General features: G+C 35.6%; 2 protein-coding genes across 4 annotated transcripts; one reads left to right on the top strand and one right to left on the bottom strand.

Annotated features, from left to right (window-relative positions):
- The first annotated feature begins 5,166 nt into the window (after window positions 1-5,166).
- On the top strand, window positions 5,167-7,025 carry LOC145014508 (RPA-interacting protein A). The gene is made up of 6 exons (XM_078972892.1): window positions 5,167-5,430; window positions 5,849-5,947; window positions 6,025-6,256; window positions 6,354-6,445; window positions 6,569-6,676; window positions 6,797-7,025. Exons 1-6 carry the CDS (start codon window positions 5,338-5,340, stop codon window positions 6,956-6,958), a joined length of 786 nt encoding a protein of 261 aa, XP_078829018.1. The 5' UTR covers window positions 5,167-5,337; the 3' UTR covers window positions 6,959-7,025.
- An 84-nt stretch (window positions 7,026-7,109) lies between these two features.
- On the bottom strand, window positions 7,110-10,957 carry LOC145014507 (auxilin-related protein 2-like). Of its 3 annotated transcripts, XM_078972890.1 has the most exons (8): window positions 10,817-10,957; window positions 10,153-10,717; window positions 8,343-9,475; window positions 8,155-8,243; window positions 8,008-8,073; window positions 7,848-7,937; window positions 7,588-7,764; window positions 7,110-7,440 (listed from the first exon to the last, which is right to left on the bottom strand). In XM_078972890.1, the coding sequence occupies exons 2-8, from the start codon at window positions 10,701-10,703 to the stop codon at window positions 7,402-7,404; spliced, it is 2,145 nt and encodes a 714-aa protein (XP_078829016.1). In that variant the 5' UTR covers window positions 10,704-10,717; window positions 10,817-10,957; the 3' UTR covers window positions 7,110-7,401. The 3 variants fall into 3 exon arrangements, with proteins under 3 accessions (XP_078829016.1, XP_078829015.1, XP_078829017.1); XM_078972889.1 differs by having other exon boundaries at window positions 10,153-10,940; XM_078972891.1 differs by lacking the exons at window positions 10,153-10,717; window positions 10,817-10,957 and adding an exon at window positions 9,633-9,755.
- Between the last annotated feature and the right edge of the window lie 2,478 nt (window positions 10,958-13,435).

The following is a 13,435-nucleotide window of genomic DNA, read 5'->3' as shown; positions in this document are numbered from 1 at the left end:
TCAGGTAGGGCATGCCAAACTCATATTGAGGGCTTATGAGCATTCCAGATATAAGCTGAGGATCGGGCGGTATGACTGACTCGTATTGAGGGCTTGATGGTATTTCAATCCGATGACTGATCTGGTCGGGGAGCAAGCCAGACATAAGTTTTGGGCTTGAGGGCATGTCATACTTATGTTATGGGCTCAGGGGTAATCTAGTTTTTTTAATTGTGGACCCATTACATGTTGTTAGTGTATATGTTATTTGGTTACATGTTGGTACTTTGGGGGAACTCGCTAAGTGTTGGCTTACAATTTTGGGTTACGTTTCAGGGACTTCGGATGACCGTGGGAAGGCGAAGGCGTGACCGTACACATCCTCTTGTTTATGACCGGTGATTTTAGAAGACTCTAATGTTGCAAAAATGTTTTGAAAACTATTTTGTAAACTCTTTATGGATTTGAGTTGTATTTAAAAAGTTTGAATTTATCATCATTTTTATGGATGTTACACAAACTTGCTAAACATGAAGAAAATTGCAAAAAATCCTAGATCTAGCTTCTTAGAGCAATAAAGTTTGAGCCTTTGACACATATAAAAACCCAAAAATAATATGAGATGATGATGATGATGTTTCCTTGAAATCTCCACCAATAAAACACCTTATTCTCCTTCTTATCTTCTTCTTCAAGCTAGCAAATTCACCAAAAATAGCTAAGAATAACCAAGAGGTTTATGATTAGAGTTTCTTGATATCGGAGAGTGAGGGAGGCTAATAAAATACACTAAAACATGAATCCTTACCTTTAAATGCCTTGAAAATCCTAAAAAAATATGTGGGCTTGGGTTGCACAGTTCTCACCTCGTGACAACTTGTTTCTCACCTCATGAGAACATGTTCTGTCATGTCGTGAGAATATGTTTCCCACCTCATGAGAACATGATGCTCACGCCTTGAGAATATGCTTCTCACCTCGTGAGAATGGGTTTTCACCCAATTCTATTCCAACTTCAAACAATCATAACTTCTTCGTTTCAACTCTATTTCCGACGATCTTATATGCACGAAAGGTATTGACAACCCCCCCCCCCCCCCCAACCCTATCTAATTACTTTTGACTTAAAACATATTGAACTAAAATCCTTAATTCATGAAAGAAATCTGGAACATCACTTTTCCCATTTTACCCTTTGACTCCAAAACACAAACCAAGGGCTTAGACCATACAACCAATATTATCAACATCCAATAAGGTCTAAACCCTATTCCCTTGAAGCCTGGGGTCTTTACTTGATCCATTTCTTGTCCACAATCTCGGATTAAGAAACTTCTCGAAACAGGATGTTACATATCCAAACAACAATACAATAATCTTTTGACATCATTTTCTTATTTATCACACTTAAGTATTTATTAATTCTTAATAAATAATTATTTCAATAATTTTTTATTATTTATTAACAATTTATAAAAGAAAAATAATCATATTAATTTCTATTTACTTATTCACATCTCAATAAATAATAAATTATTTTTTCTTCTATTATTTATTCTTGTTTTTCATTTTAGGTCACAATGTGTAAAACACACAAGCCCATGTAATCAACTGTGTCACCATCATGTTGTGTAGTGAGCAGTGTTTCAAAAGTCTTTGGGCATTTCAAGGTCGGTCGACTAGCGAGTAACGAGTATCCGGGTAGTACTAGGATTTGGTAAATTAAAAAGATATTAATTTTGAGACAACTATATATATATATATATATATATATATATATATATATATATGTGTGTGTGTGTGTGTGTGTGTGTGAAAAAGTGAATATACCTTACAAGAGTATATAAGCTTAGGTACCCCAACCTCAACATACTATGTTGTTTTGTATTATATATGCGTTGTAATCGTCCAAGGTTCTTAAACTTCAACTCGTAACTTGATTTACATCCAATATTTTTAGAAATTTCACCATTATCTTCTTCTTACATAATTTTCATTTTCATTTTCAATTATATATATATATATATATATATATATATATATATATATAATAGCCTATAAGAGGTTGAAGTTTAAGAATCATGGAAGTAATCAAGTAAGAGGTTGAAGTTTAAGAATCTTGGACATTACAGTGCAAATATGATACAATACGACATAGTTTGGTGGAGTTGGGTATCTAAGATTATATATTGTTGTAACGTATATACTAGTAATTGGCATATCCCAAACACATGTTACCAATGATTTTCATATGTAGTATCATTCTTAAAGGGAGCTACTTACACTCGATGATCATAGTGGTTTCCATGGACATAAACCATTAGACCATATATATAGCATTTGACTTCTGCGTGAAACTGAGTGTTGAATCTTAGTCATGGTTCCTGATGAGGTTAAAGGAATGTATCATGGACGTTAGTAGCCTTCATAACCATGATGTTTGTGAAAAAAAAAATTCCCTTAGTCATGTCTTCCCATATATTAATATATTGGGTATTTTTTTTTTTTGCTAGAATATGGTTGTGGCCTTGTGGTGTAGTTTTGGTTGAAGTAGAGTAGTGAAACATTTGTTCTAGTAGACATGCAAATCTTATATAATGTTTTAGAGTAAATTACTGAAATCGTCCCTGTGGTTTGATCAGAATTGCACGTTTGGTCCCTAACTTTTTTTTTGCACTCGGATCATCCCTCTGGTTTGATTTTGTTGCGTTTTTCGTCCCTATGGTTTGGTAAAAGTTGCATGTTTGGTCCCTAACTTTATGTATGTAAGGGACAAAAAATGCAACAAAATCAAACCACAGGGACGAAAATGCAACAAAATCAAACCACATGGACGATCCGAGTGCAATAAAAAAGTTAGGGACCAAACGTGCAATTTTAACCAAACCACATGGATGATTTCAGTAATTTACTCAATGTTTTATCTTAAACAAAATTTGGTAGACTTCAATATCAAATCGAATCTCAAGGTATCGAGAATCAATGTGGCTGGCTTGACAACATTGGTCATGTGAAATGGGCAAAAGCCTTTTTCCATAACATTTGTCTCAGTGTAATAACTATTCATAGTATAGAATTCATCAACTTGTTATCATTGGTTGAATATAATTTAACGATAACTACGCTTACTGAGGTTATATGTGAGACGATTCAATGTATTCATATATAACAAAATGTTTTTCAAGGTTAATAATTATACATAGGGATATATGTTTTAGCTGTCAAATGACAAAGATCTTATTTTTTGTGTAGGGATTTTTGATGTCAAACACTTGCTAAACATGATCTGCATAGTGTGTTCAAATGTAATATGAAAATAGTTACGGTAATTCATGAAAGAATAATAGAAAAACAAATTTATACCGAGACATGTGTTGAATATAGTGTCCTTAAAACAAATTCACCATAATAAGATGTTTGTTTCCTAGTAAACAACTACAACAATTCTTCGAGATACTGAACCTTTATATGCTTGGATGTTACCTTTAAAATAACAACAAATTGTAGTAGTAGACGGGGGCAAAGGAAATGATTCAATCTGGCTTTCAGCTTGTCTAATAACTGGTGGTAGAGAAATTGTATTCACATAGTCAAACTATAACCGCTCATTGATTACATAAGATAAGATTGTAACCAAAATCAATATTTAATTGTGTATTTAATAAGGTTTTAAAATTGAAATTGCATTAAAGTTTTTGTTATGAAAAATTATTATTTAGTAAAAAGAAAAAAACCCTTAAGTTTTATGGTTGACCCGATGGCGCATTCATGTTCATAGAACGTGCATTTGCACCCAAGTTTAGTGAACTAAAACCATTTTGGTTTGCATTTGCACCTCCATATGAGCTAGAGAGAGTCTTGCTACTAAGGTTAATAATGCTGCAAGACTTTTAAGGCTAATAGGTCTTTATACATATATACCCACTTTTTTTTCATATTCTCACACACCTGAGATGACTTAAATCTAATAAACTTCTTTATTTGGAATTAAACCGCCGATTACTTTCTCATTTATTTAAAGTCTAATTTAGGCGTACAATATACCAAAACGAAGGTATCAATGAGGAGAACACAAATTTATAATTGATTATCTATTTTTATAATGAATGAGGTTCTGAATTTGTGTTCGTAAAAGGAAAACCCATTTTTTGAAAAATGGGCAAATCCTTTTTTCCAACATATGTATCTTGTAGATGGTGTCCATGCACAAAGATATAGTGCATGAAATCAATTGATAGGTGGTGGAAATCGTTAAAGTTGAAGAAGGTCATGTAGAAATATGTAGCAATAAGCCTGAGAAACCAACCATCAAACTAAAATATGTACCGACCCAAAAACGAATCGAGTCTACCTATTTGGTACAATACTTGGTTCCAACTTTCATATCAAATTGGTATTCGGTACTACCGAGTTCAATTCCAGTTCCAGGTCTTTTTCCCAAAAGTACCGACCGCGAACTAAATTCTCGATAGTATCCTTAGATCTCTTGATCTCCCAAATTAAATCCATTTCTAACTCGTATTTTCTCTCTCATATGAACTTGATTGCCACCGTCGACCACGATCTCTCCGATGGCATCTTCCCACTGGCATGCACCAACAACCTCTGCCCATCGAAAACCATCGCCAACCACGTGCATGGCGTCTGCCTACTTCTCGGTTGTTGCTTTTTTGACGATTTCCTCCCTGAAGTAGGTGTTGCTTCTCCGAAAAAAGCAATAACTTCGAGTGCTTGAAAGCTTTGCCATATTTTCTGAATTTACGCCATCTTCCCGATGTTTACTTTGGTAAGACTTGCATTTATTATTATTTTTTTTGCTCCAAAAATGTTTGGGTAGAATCAAATTCCACACATTTGATTTGTGTTGTTTTTTCTTAGTAAGAGAACTTATATGGCTTTTAGAATTTGATTTTAGAAGAATACTTGTGTTGTTTCCATACATATTTTATCTTTAAACTTCTGTTTGTTTTTTTTTTTTCCGATCTTATCAAAAGTAGAGTAATATATTTTGTAATTTGTATTATGATTTTTTTTTTGTTAAAATGTTAAAATTATAATATTTTTTTTAATAGATATTTTAGCAACTTTATCAAACACTAATACTGAATCATTCAAGTTTATTAAGCACAAAATTATTTGGTTTTGGTCGGTTTCTACCAAAGCCCTAAATCCCAGTATACCGATTGAAATCCGGGTCAAACCGATCAAAAAACTACCGATTTGGCCCCGTATCTTGTAGCGCGCGAGAACTGCACAACTCCGAATCCCAACCCCCTTTCTTCAAACCCTCGCACAAAATCACAAATTTGGTGCAAATTATATAGTACTGTTGGCAGCAGGAGGCGACGGATTGGAGCAATGGTAGCCGGAGAAGAAGAGCAAAAAGCTCCAACAAGGTCCTCTATCAAATCTCATATCGCGTTTAATAATTATCCCAAATGGAAAGACAAGGTGAGTATGGATCTTTGTTGAAAATTTGCGAATACCTTTTTTTTTTTTTTTTTTTTTTTTAATTTCTGGATTTACGGTATTCTTGTTGGTTCATGATCATCTTAATTTGCATTTAATTTTGCGAATATTTTTTCCATTAACAACTCTCCTTCTGGGCTGGAATGCTCAGATTGTAGTTGATTAGTTAAGTAAATTTCACAATTTGGAGAACGTTTTCATCAGAAGTAAGATTCACAATCGTGGGAAATAAATGTCAAAACAACAGAAATTTTCTCGAATTAGATAACTGACATGAATCATGAAAATCTACGTCATAGTTTAAGATAAACATCAAGTGCTGATAGACTTACATTTGCGAAATTTCTCAATCACATTGCTTCTATTTGTGGAATTATAAGTTTTTACTCTTATATTGTAGCTAAGGGAGAACTGTTACAACAGGGTTCGAGCTGACCGGAATAGGCTTCTATGGAAAATGAGGTTACCTGATTCAAAAGACCGTTCTCTTAGGCACGAGGTTTGTCTTGTTTACATTGTGACTACCTATTATATTTATATATGTTTTTTCCTTTAAATTAAGTTTCTTCATTGTAGGAGTTGATTAAATCAACCTTCCAAGACATCGTATCCGATGAACTCAGAAAAATTAAAGAGACACCAATGGAAAGCTGTTCTGAAACTATGAATCCTGAACCAGAAACTAGTGATGATATTTTATGGGAATATGATGGTCTTCATGCAGCATACAAAGGTGAATGTGAAGAAATCTTGTTGGAAATGCAGAAGATTTTTTATGAGGATCTTGAAAGTGAACAGATTGGAAAAGGTTAAGTGTTTGTTGTTTATATCTACATATTGTGATATTGTTACGCGCTTTAGCAATTATTTTGCAATTTCATTTTTCTTTTTCTTTCTATTTGCAGAACCAGATGGGTATATCAAAGTATGGGAAGAGGAAGAAGATGAATATTTAGCTCGTGCTGTTTTTGAGAATATGCAGCTGAATGATGACAAGGTATTAGTATTACCAAGAGTTGGTGTGTAATAGCAACCAACTTTCTATGTTATTCCTATTTAGGCAACTAACTATTTTTTTGCCATTTAAGGGTAACTAAGTATGAATACATTGTGGCAATAGGTGGAAAAAGCAGTTTGGTGTCCCATATGCAAAAAAGGAGAATTGCAACAGAGTCGACATCTTATCTTTTGTCCTCTTTGTGAACTTAAACTCAATGGAGACAACGAGGTAGTTATAACTTCATCTTTATATTTACAAGTTGATGATTCTATGTATGTTTACATCGGTTTCACATTGTGTTTCATCAAACTTGGATATTATTGATTGCAATTTGCAACTCATGAATAGGTGAATCTGGAGTTTGTGCGGGATAGATTGGGTGAAGCTCACGGGCAACATTTGGATAGGGGATGCAGGCTGAAACCAAAATTCAGTATCCGCTCTAAATTTGATATGACTGCCCTCTACATGGAGTGCCAGGGTTGTAATACCTTTGAGATTGTAATATAACTTTTTTATTTTTATTTTCTTATTGTATTGTGCTAATGGGTTTTACTTAAAAATCTTGGTTTTTACATCTCTTGTACATCATATTTTATTTTCTTCTTTTTATAGTATTGTATTTTAAAGAAAAAACCTATCTATGTAGAGGGCAGTAATATAAAAAAAATTACAATATTTTAATAGAAAAGGTATAAACATGGTACATCAAGAAGTATGTGCTTCAAAAATCATCCAAAATAATATTCATCTCGAAACTAATACACCGAGGCTCGACTGTTAACAGTTTTTTTAATACATGGGAAGCTCAAATAGGGAGCAAAAAGAATCGGCAAATACATATATTCAACCTTCCAACCATAACAAAAAATAATATTCACAAATACAACACCATAAATCATTGGCTTTGCCACGTGTCATGTTTTGGAAGCCATGCCCCATGAGTGGAGGATTTAAAAGAGTTCCTCCGAGTTGAACTTGTTCCAAGCCTCCTATCGTCATATCAATCAAACTCAAAAATTATGATTGATTTGATTTTAATGGACAATTTAAAGATGTGGCACGATGAATATTGGTTTTAGCCTTTCTAACAAGTTTGGGTAATTAATGTTGATATTAAATAAATAAGCAAGTAGTACCTTAAGTATATCGAAGACCTTTTCAGCAACATATTTTTGTTGAAGAGTAGCTCCTTTTTGTTGTACTTTATCAGGGTGTATACACAAAGTTGCCTTTCTGTATGCTTTTTTCACATTAGCACCGGTTATCAGATCTGTCAATGAAACCGATTGCCACCCACATTCAGGCCAAAGCACCTGCAATCAATTAAACACATAATAAAAAATCTTAAAACTTCAAATTAATCCAAAAAGCATAAAAAAGAAAGAAAGAGACATACGTATTGTAATGAGGATAGAAGTGCACGTAAATTTCCCTCTCTCCCTGCAGCCCACCGCTTGATTTCAGTATCTAAAGTCCCACCAATTCTCTGAGAAATAATATTGATAAAAAAAAATCAGACAAAGAAGATAAATATTATTAAATAATAAAATACTTACATGTCTTTCTTCCTGTTCTCTCTGAGATTGAAGATCCCGCTCATTCTTTTCAGCCAACGCTTTAACCTAAACAAATCACATGTGATGTCATGATTCATGAGGAGGGTTAAAATGGTAAAACCATTATTAAGAAAACTCTTTACATACTGTACGCTCTTGGGTACGTTGCTCTCTTTCCAGTCTTGCCCTTCGTCTTTCCTCACTTTCCCCTTCAACTTCTACTTGAAATTTTCCACCTTTAATTTTCACCACAAAACTTTTAGCAACTATAAAATCACTCACATGGATCCCACATAACACATATACATGTTCTCAGTCATTAAACGAAAACATACCTTCAAACATGGAGCTAAGATCGTCTGCGACACTAACAGTGACAGATGATTTCCTTATGTTGGTGTGGGCCCCTTGTTGTCCTCTTTTTGGGGCACTGCTTGATCGAGACGCACTGCTGAAAAATGATTCAAATTCATCATCCATCTTTTGTTGGTTCATTCTAGAAGCTTCTGCCCTTTCTTGAGCACCTCTTTTTCTAGCCTCAACAGCAGCCTTCTCTTTCTCCCGTGCATCAGTGGCTGCCCGTTCTGCCCGTTCCTTTGCCCCAAGTGCTGCCCGCTCACGGGCTTCAGCTTGTGCTCTTTGAACAGCAGCTCTCTCCATCTTCAAACGAGCTTCAGTGGCTGCTCTCTCACGTGCTTCCCTTGTTGCCCTTTCTACTGCTTGCTTACCCTTTTCTCTCTCTTCATCTTGTATAGATTCTTTGTTTCTAGAAGTCTTTACGTGTTCTCTTTCTCTTACTTCCTTGGCGTGTCTAAACTTAGCTTCAGCTCTGTCCATGGCTTCCTTCATTGCAGCAGCAGCTAAGATAGAGTCCATCTCTTCAGCTGACAGGGGACTAGTGGCTGCAGCCTCGAATGGCATAGGACTTTGAGGGTATTTTGGTGAAGATAAACCATTTCCAAATTTTCTGGAATTTGAACGTAATGAGCCTCTTTCTGATTTTGAAATATGCCTTGGATTTGGAGGAGGGGGTCTTGAAGGTGGTGGAGCATTTGTTGGTTTTGTGTACAGAGGTATCTCTGACACTGTGAGCCATATATCATCAGCCACCTGGATATTTTCTGATTGAGAACTTGAAGGTGGTGAGGTAGACTGATCAAAAGATCTATGATGGTTTCTGGGAACTGCAGGCATCTCCTGTGATTGACTCTCGGAATATCTAAAAGAAGCTTTCTGTGTTGAATCTTTACTTGTGAATGCAGTTGCAGATTTACCAGAAGTACCATTACTTGCTGATGATCCTCTGGTTTTTGGGCTATCAAATTTACTAACATTGCCAATCTCTTCTAGTGGATCGATGGAGAAACTCTGGTGTGAATTAGACTCATGAACCACAAACAGATTATGCATTGTATTAGAAGTTTCCTTTGTATTGGTGGTTGATTTTGGGGTGGGCTCTGAATTTGATCTGTGAGAAAAGAAAATGTTACAAAAATTATGGACCATAAAAGCTTATTGAGTAACAATATTAGCATAAAAGAGCTTTCATGGAAGTAACTAGTAAGTAGTCAAGAAGAACAGATAGCATGTTTAGGTTCAAACTTTAAAGTAGTGGGAGTTCATACCAAGTATTTGACTTTGCTTACTAAATTCCTGACAGTGCTTTTCAGAAACCAAAAGTATAAGTAAACCATGAAGGCCAAGTCTTGCCCCAAACATGTGGAGTTTCCCATAAGCATAGAGCATATCCCTTTGCACCATTGTTAACTATCTCTTAGAACAAAGACACAAACATTGTGCAAGACATTGATATTAAATATGATGCAAATTCAATGATAACTAACAGACACTTGAACCTTCTTCAGTAAATATAGATAATCCGCACTTTCCAGTGGTAGAAACTACTCATATTAGTTTGACTTCAATTTTTGGATCCATATATAAACCTAACAATATTAATGGCTTATGGCACGTCTGTTCTGGGTTATACTTCAAGACTAAGAACAGATGAAATTCAACAATATAAGTTAATGTGATTTGTATGCCCAGTATAAACTAAATGATAACAATGCATAAATCTTGTCGGTAGTAACTAGTAAATAATGAAACAGAGAACTAAATCGCATATCAAACGAGGCATAGTACCTGTTACTGGTCGCAGGTCTGCCACTTCCAAAGCCAGGAATTAGATCATCAAAACCACTCGGACTCTTACTACGATTCTGCTTGGTAGGTTCAACTTTCTGTGCTCGACTTGGATTCCCCTTAAGATCATCGAAATGATCGCTCTGTTGATTCCGTTTAGACGGCGATGTAGACATCGACGCGAAAATGTTCTCTTCGTATCTCGGCGAAGCAGAAGAAGACATCGATTTACTCTTTAATCCTGACAATCCGTCGAAAATGTCGTTATCATAACCCGGTTTATCGTAAACGGGCAATTTCACAGATGTAGCTTTGCTTTTAGCTTCCTCATTATTCGTGGGGACTGAATTTTTGAAGATCACATCATAATCAAAATCTGTCATAGCCGATGTCGAGTTAGAGCTGTTTGTGTGTTTAGGCGGACCACCAAACACGTCGCTGAATACATGATTCTCTTCAGTGGCGGTAGCTGATGAGGACGACTTCATCGGGGTAGATTTTCCTTGAGGCCGAAATCCTAAGTCTCTTGCCAACCTTCCAAAGTCATCCATTTGATTCACCGGATCTGGCGACAGGTATTTGAATCACAAATACGATATGAAGTAATTATGTGCTATACAGCTATGGATGCATAGTGCATTTGCTGAAATCGGAAGCAACTAACCGTAGGTTGATTAGGTTTAGAGCTGCGTCGGTAAATTGACGACGGTTGATTTTCACGGCGGTCGTTCACTTCTTGATTTCTGTGTGGACTCTGCTCGTACTTCCGCAGTGTCTTTGGGTGTATCCTCTTCCATTATTTTTATTCAAAATCTTACATAAAAAATTAATAATAAAATAAGTTAAAAAATAAGATCTTTGTAGAAAAAAACACACATATTTTATTCAAATATCATTATTATGGTAACAAATAATTGTTTAAGGGACAAAAACAAGATAAAATGAATTAGAAGGATAATTATATTTAAAAATTGATTAAAAAAAAAAACATTTAAGTTTGATATATTAAAAAAACATCATTCAAATAAGATTTTAATACATAAAGCATCAACAAACTTTATGTTTTATTCAAATGTTACCCAACCATAAACAACTCATATAGGTTAAAAGGACGACTTGATAGTGACATATCATTAGTTAATACAATCATTATTTAGAAATCGATTTAGGGCTTCTTCATGATTGGACGACTGAAAATTATGAAAAACAATAGGGTAAATGTCCATAAGTAGCTTAATGAATGGAATTTGTGAAAAATGAAAGATGCATAATAGGTTGCAATCCATTCTAGTTTAGTCATGACATGTAACTAGGTAAGATACAAACAACAAATAGATTTCACTACACTATAAATTGATATAAATATTCATCAATATACTATTCTAGTCACACCACAGATTGGCATATACATTAAAAAAAAGTATATTGCTCAAGATTGTTATTGTGACTGTAACATCCCGGTATTCAGGTACTTCTAAATTCAACCCTAATGACAAAATTGTAATTTTGGACAAATGGGAGTAAGCCATGCGTACGTACGTATACTTAGCGTACTAGGGTGTGCCCTACTAAGTTGGGCGTACATCAACGTACACGAGGCGTACTTGCCAGGTGTGGAAACCCTAAATTTTAGGGTTAAGCCCCTATATAATCATCCTTATAGCCTCATTTCCCTTATCTCTTCAGCCTCCACTCTCCTTGATACGTTTTTGCAAACCCTAACCCTTGAGTGTGTGTTTTGAGCTTAAGTGTGTGTTCTTGGTGTGTTGAAGGAAGAAAGAGGATTCATTGAGGAGCCTTGGTGTGGAAGCAAGCTTGTAGATTTGAGATCTTTGCCTCTTTGGGAAGCTCCAGAAGGTATAAAGCTTTGATCTTGACTCGTATCTCCTTAAGATCTAGCCATGTGAAGTTTTATGAGTTTTTAGTCCCTTTTCTTAGACTTAATAAGTAAGAGCTACTCTAAGACCAAAGGAACTGTCCTTTCAAAAGATTTAGGTGTATTAAGTTGTAAAAATGTTATTTTGACTCATTTACTGCTTGCATGCAAGATATGGAGGTCTTAAGTGGTTAAGACAAACTAGGGTTTGGGTTTTGGGACTTATTAAGGCATGCATAACCATAAAGTTGGAAAATTTATGGTTAGGAGCACTTAATGGAGGTTGTGCATGGCCACTGCATAAGTTGGGCGTACCATGGCGTACGTCGGGCGTAGGTGGTCAACTACCCGTTTTTGGTCAAGGGCAGAGTACGCGAAGCGTAGAGGCTGAGTACGTAGGGCGTACTCAGCTGGGTTGACTTTTCGTTGATCGTTGACTTTTTATTGACTTTTGACCTAGTTTGACCCTAGGGACATTTTGGGTATTTGTTGTGAAGCCTAAGGTTGGATCTTTCCATATGTATAGGTGATTTGTAGAGTGGACTCACAGAGCAATATTCTTTTTCTGCTATCTTTTCGGATTTGCGATGTGAGTTTTCGTTACTATAATATCGGGTCGAATGCACCAAGGCCGGCCCCTTTGGATTATTATAATGGCTTATCGTATGTTTGTATTAGGATATCTCGAGTTAAGGTACATCTTAAAACCCTTGATCTTTTGAGTATTTACCCATTTTAGCCCCTTTATGAGAAAAGGTGGTAAATGAGTACGCGAGGCGTACGAAAGTGTACGCTCAGCGTACTCATGTGTGTGCATTTGATGCAGAAGCCACCTAGTACGCTGGGCGTACCAAAGGGTACGATGGGGGTACTAGGCCCAGAGTGAAAACCCTAATTTAGTGCCTTCGACCCATGAAAACAGTATGGTCTAGAAGATAACTGAACTGATCACAGATCTAATAACCGGCTCTACGGGTCACATATACAACAAACATGGTTAAAGTCTCAATCTATAACCCAAAATCCTCATTTTGACCCAAATTCAAACTTGGTCAAAGTTAACGGTCAACGTTTTTAAAGTCAATGATCAACTTTAGTCGACATACGCTCAACGTAGTAGCTCTACGCCCAACGTAGAGTTTAAGGTGTTAAAAACGAGTGAAATCAGGGCTATGCCCAACGTAAGGAAGATTACGTCCAACGTAGCCATATGATGCCCAAACTTAATTATTAAGTCCTTCAAACAAACCAACGACCTTTCCTATTTTTAGATCTATACCATATGGATGTCTTAGTGGATAAAGTATCCATATTTATTTATTTACATGGTCACAAGGAGCTCAAATCCTAAATCTAGGTCCTTCAAGTCATCTATTGGTCAAGAACACATGCATGGATATATGAGAG

This window comes from Lactuca saligna, chromosome 9, assembly GCF_052625555.1.
Source record: "Lactuca saligna cultivar CGN05327 chromosome 9, ASM5262555v1, whole genome shotgun sequence".
Lineage (NCBI taxonomy): Eukaryota > Viridiplantae > Streptophyta > Magnoliopsida > Asterales > Asteraceae > Lactuca > Lactuca saligna.
This window is presented reverse-complemented; position numbering and strand designations above follow the sequence as displayed.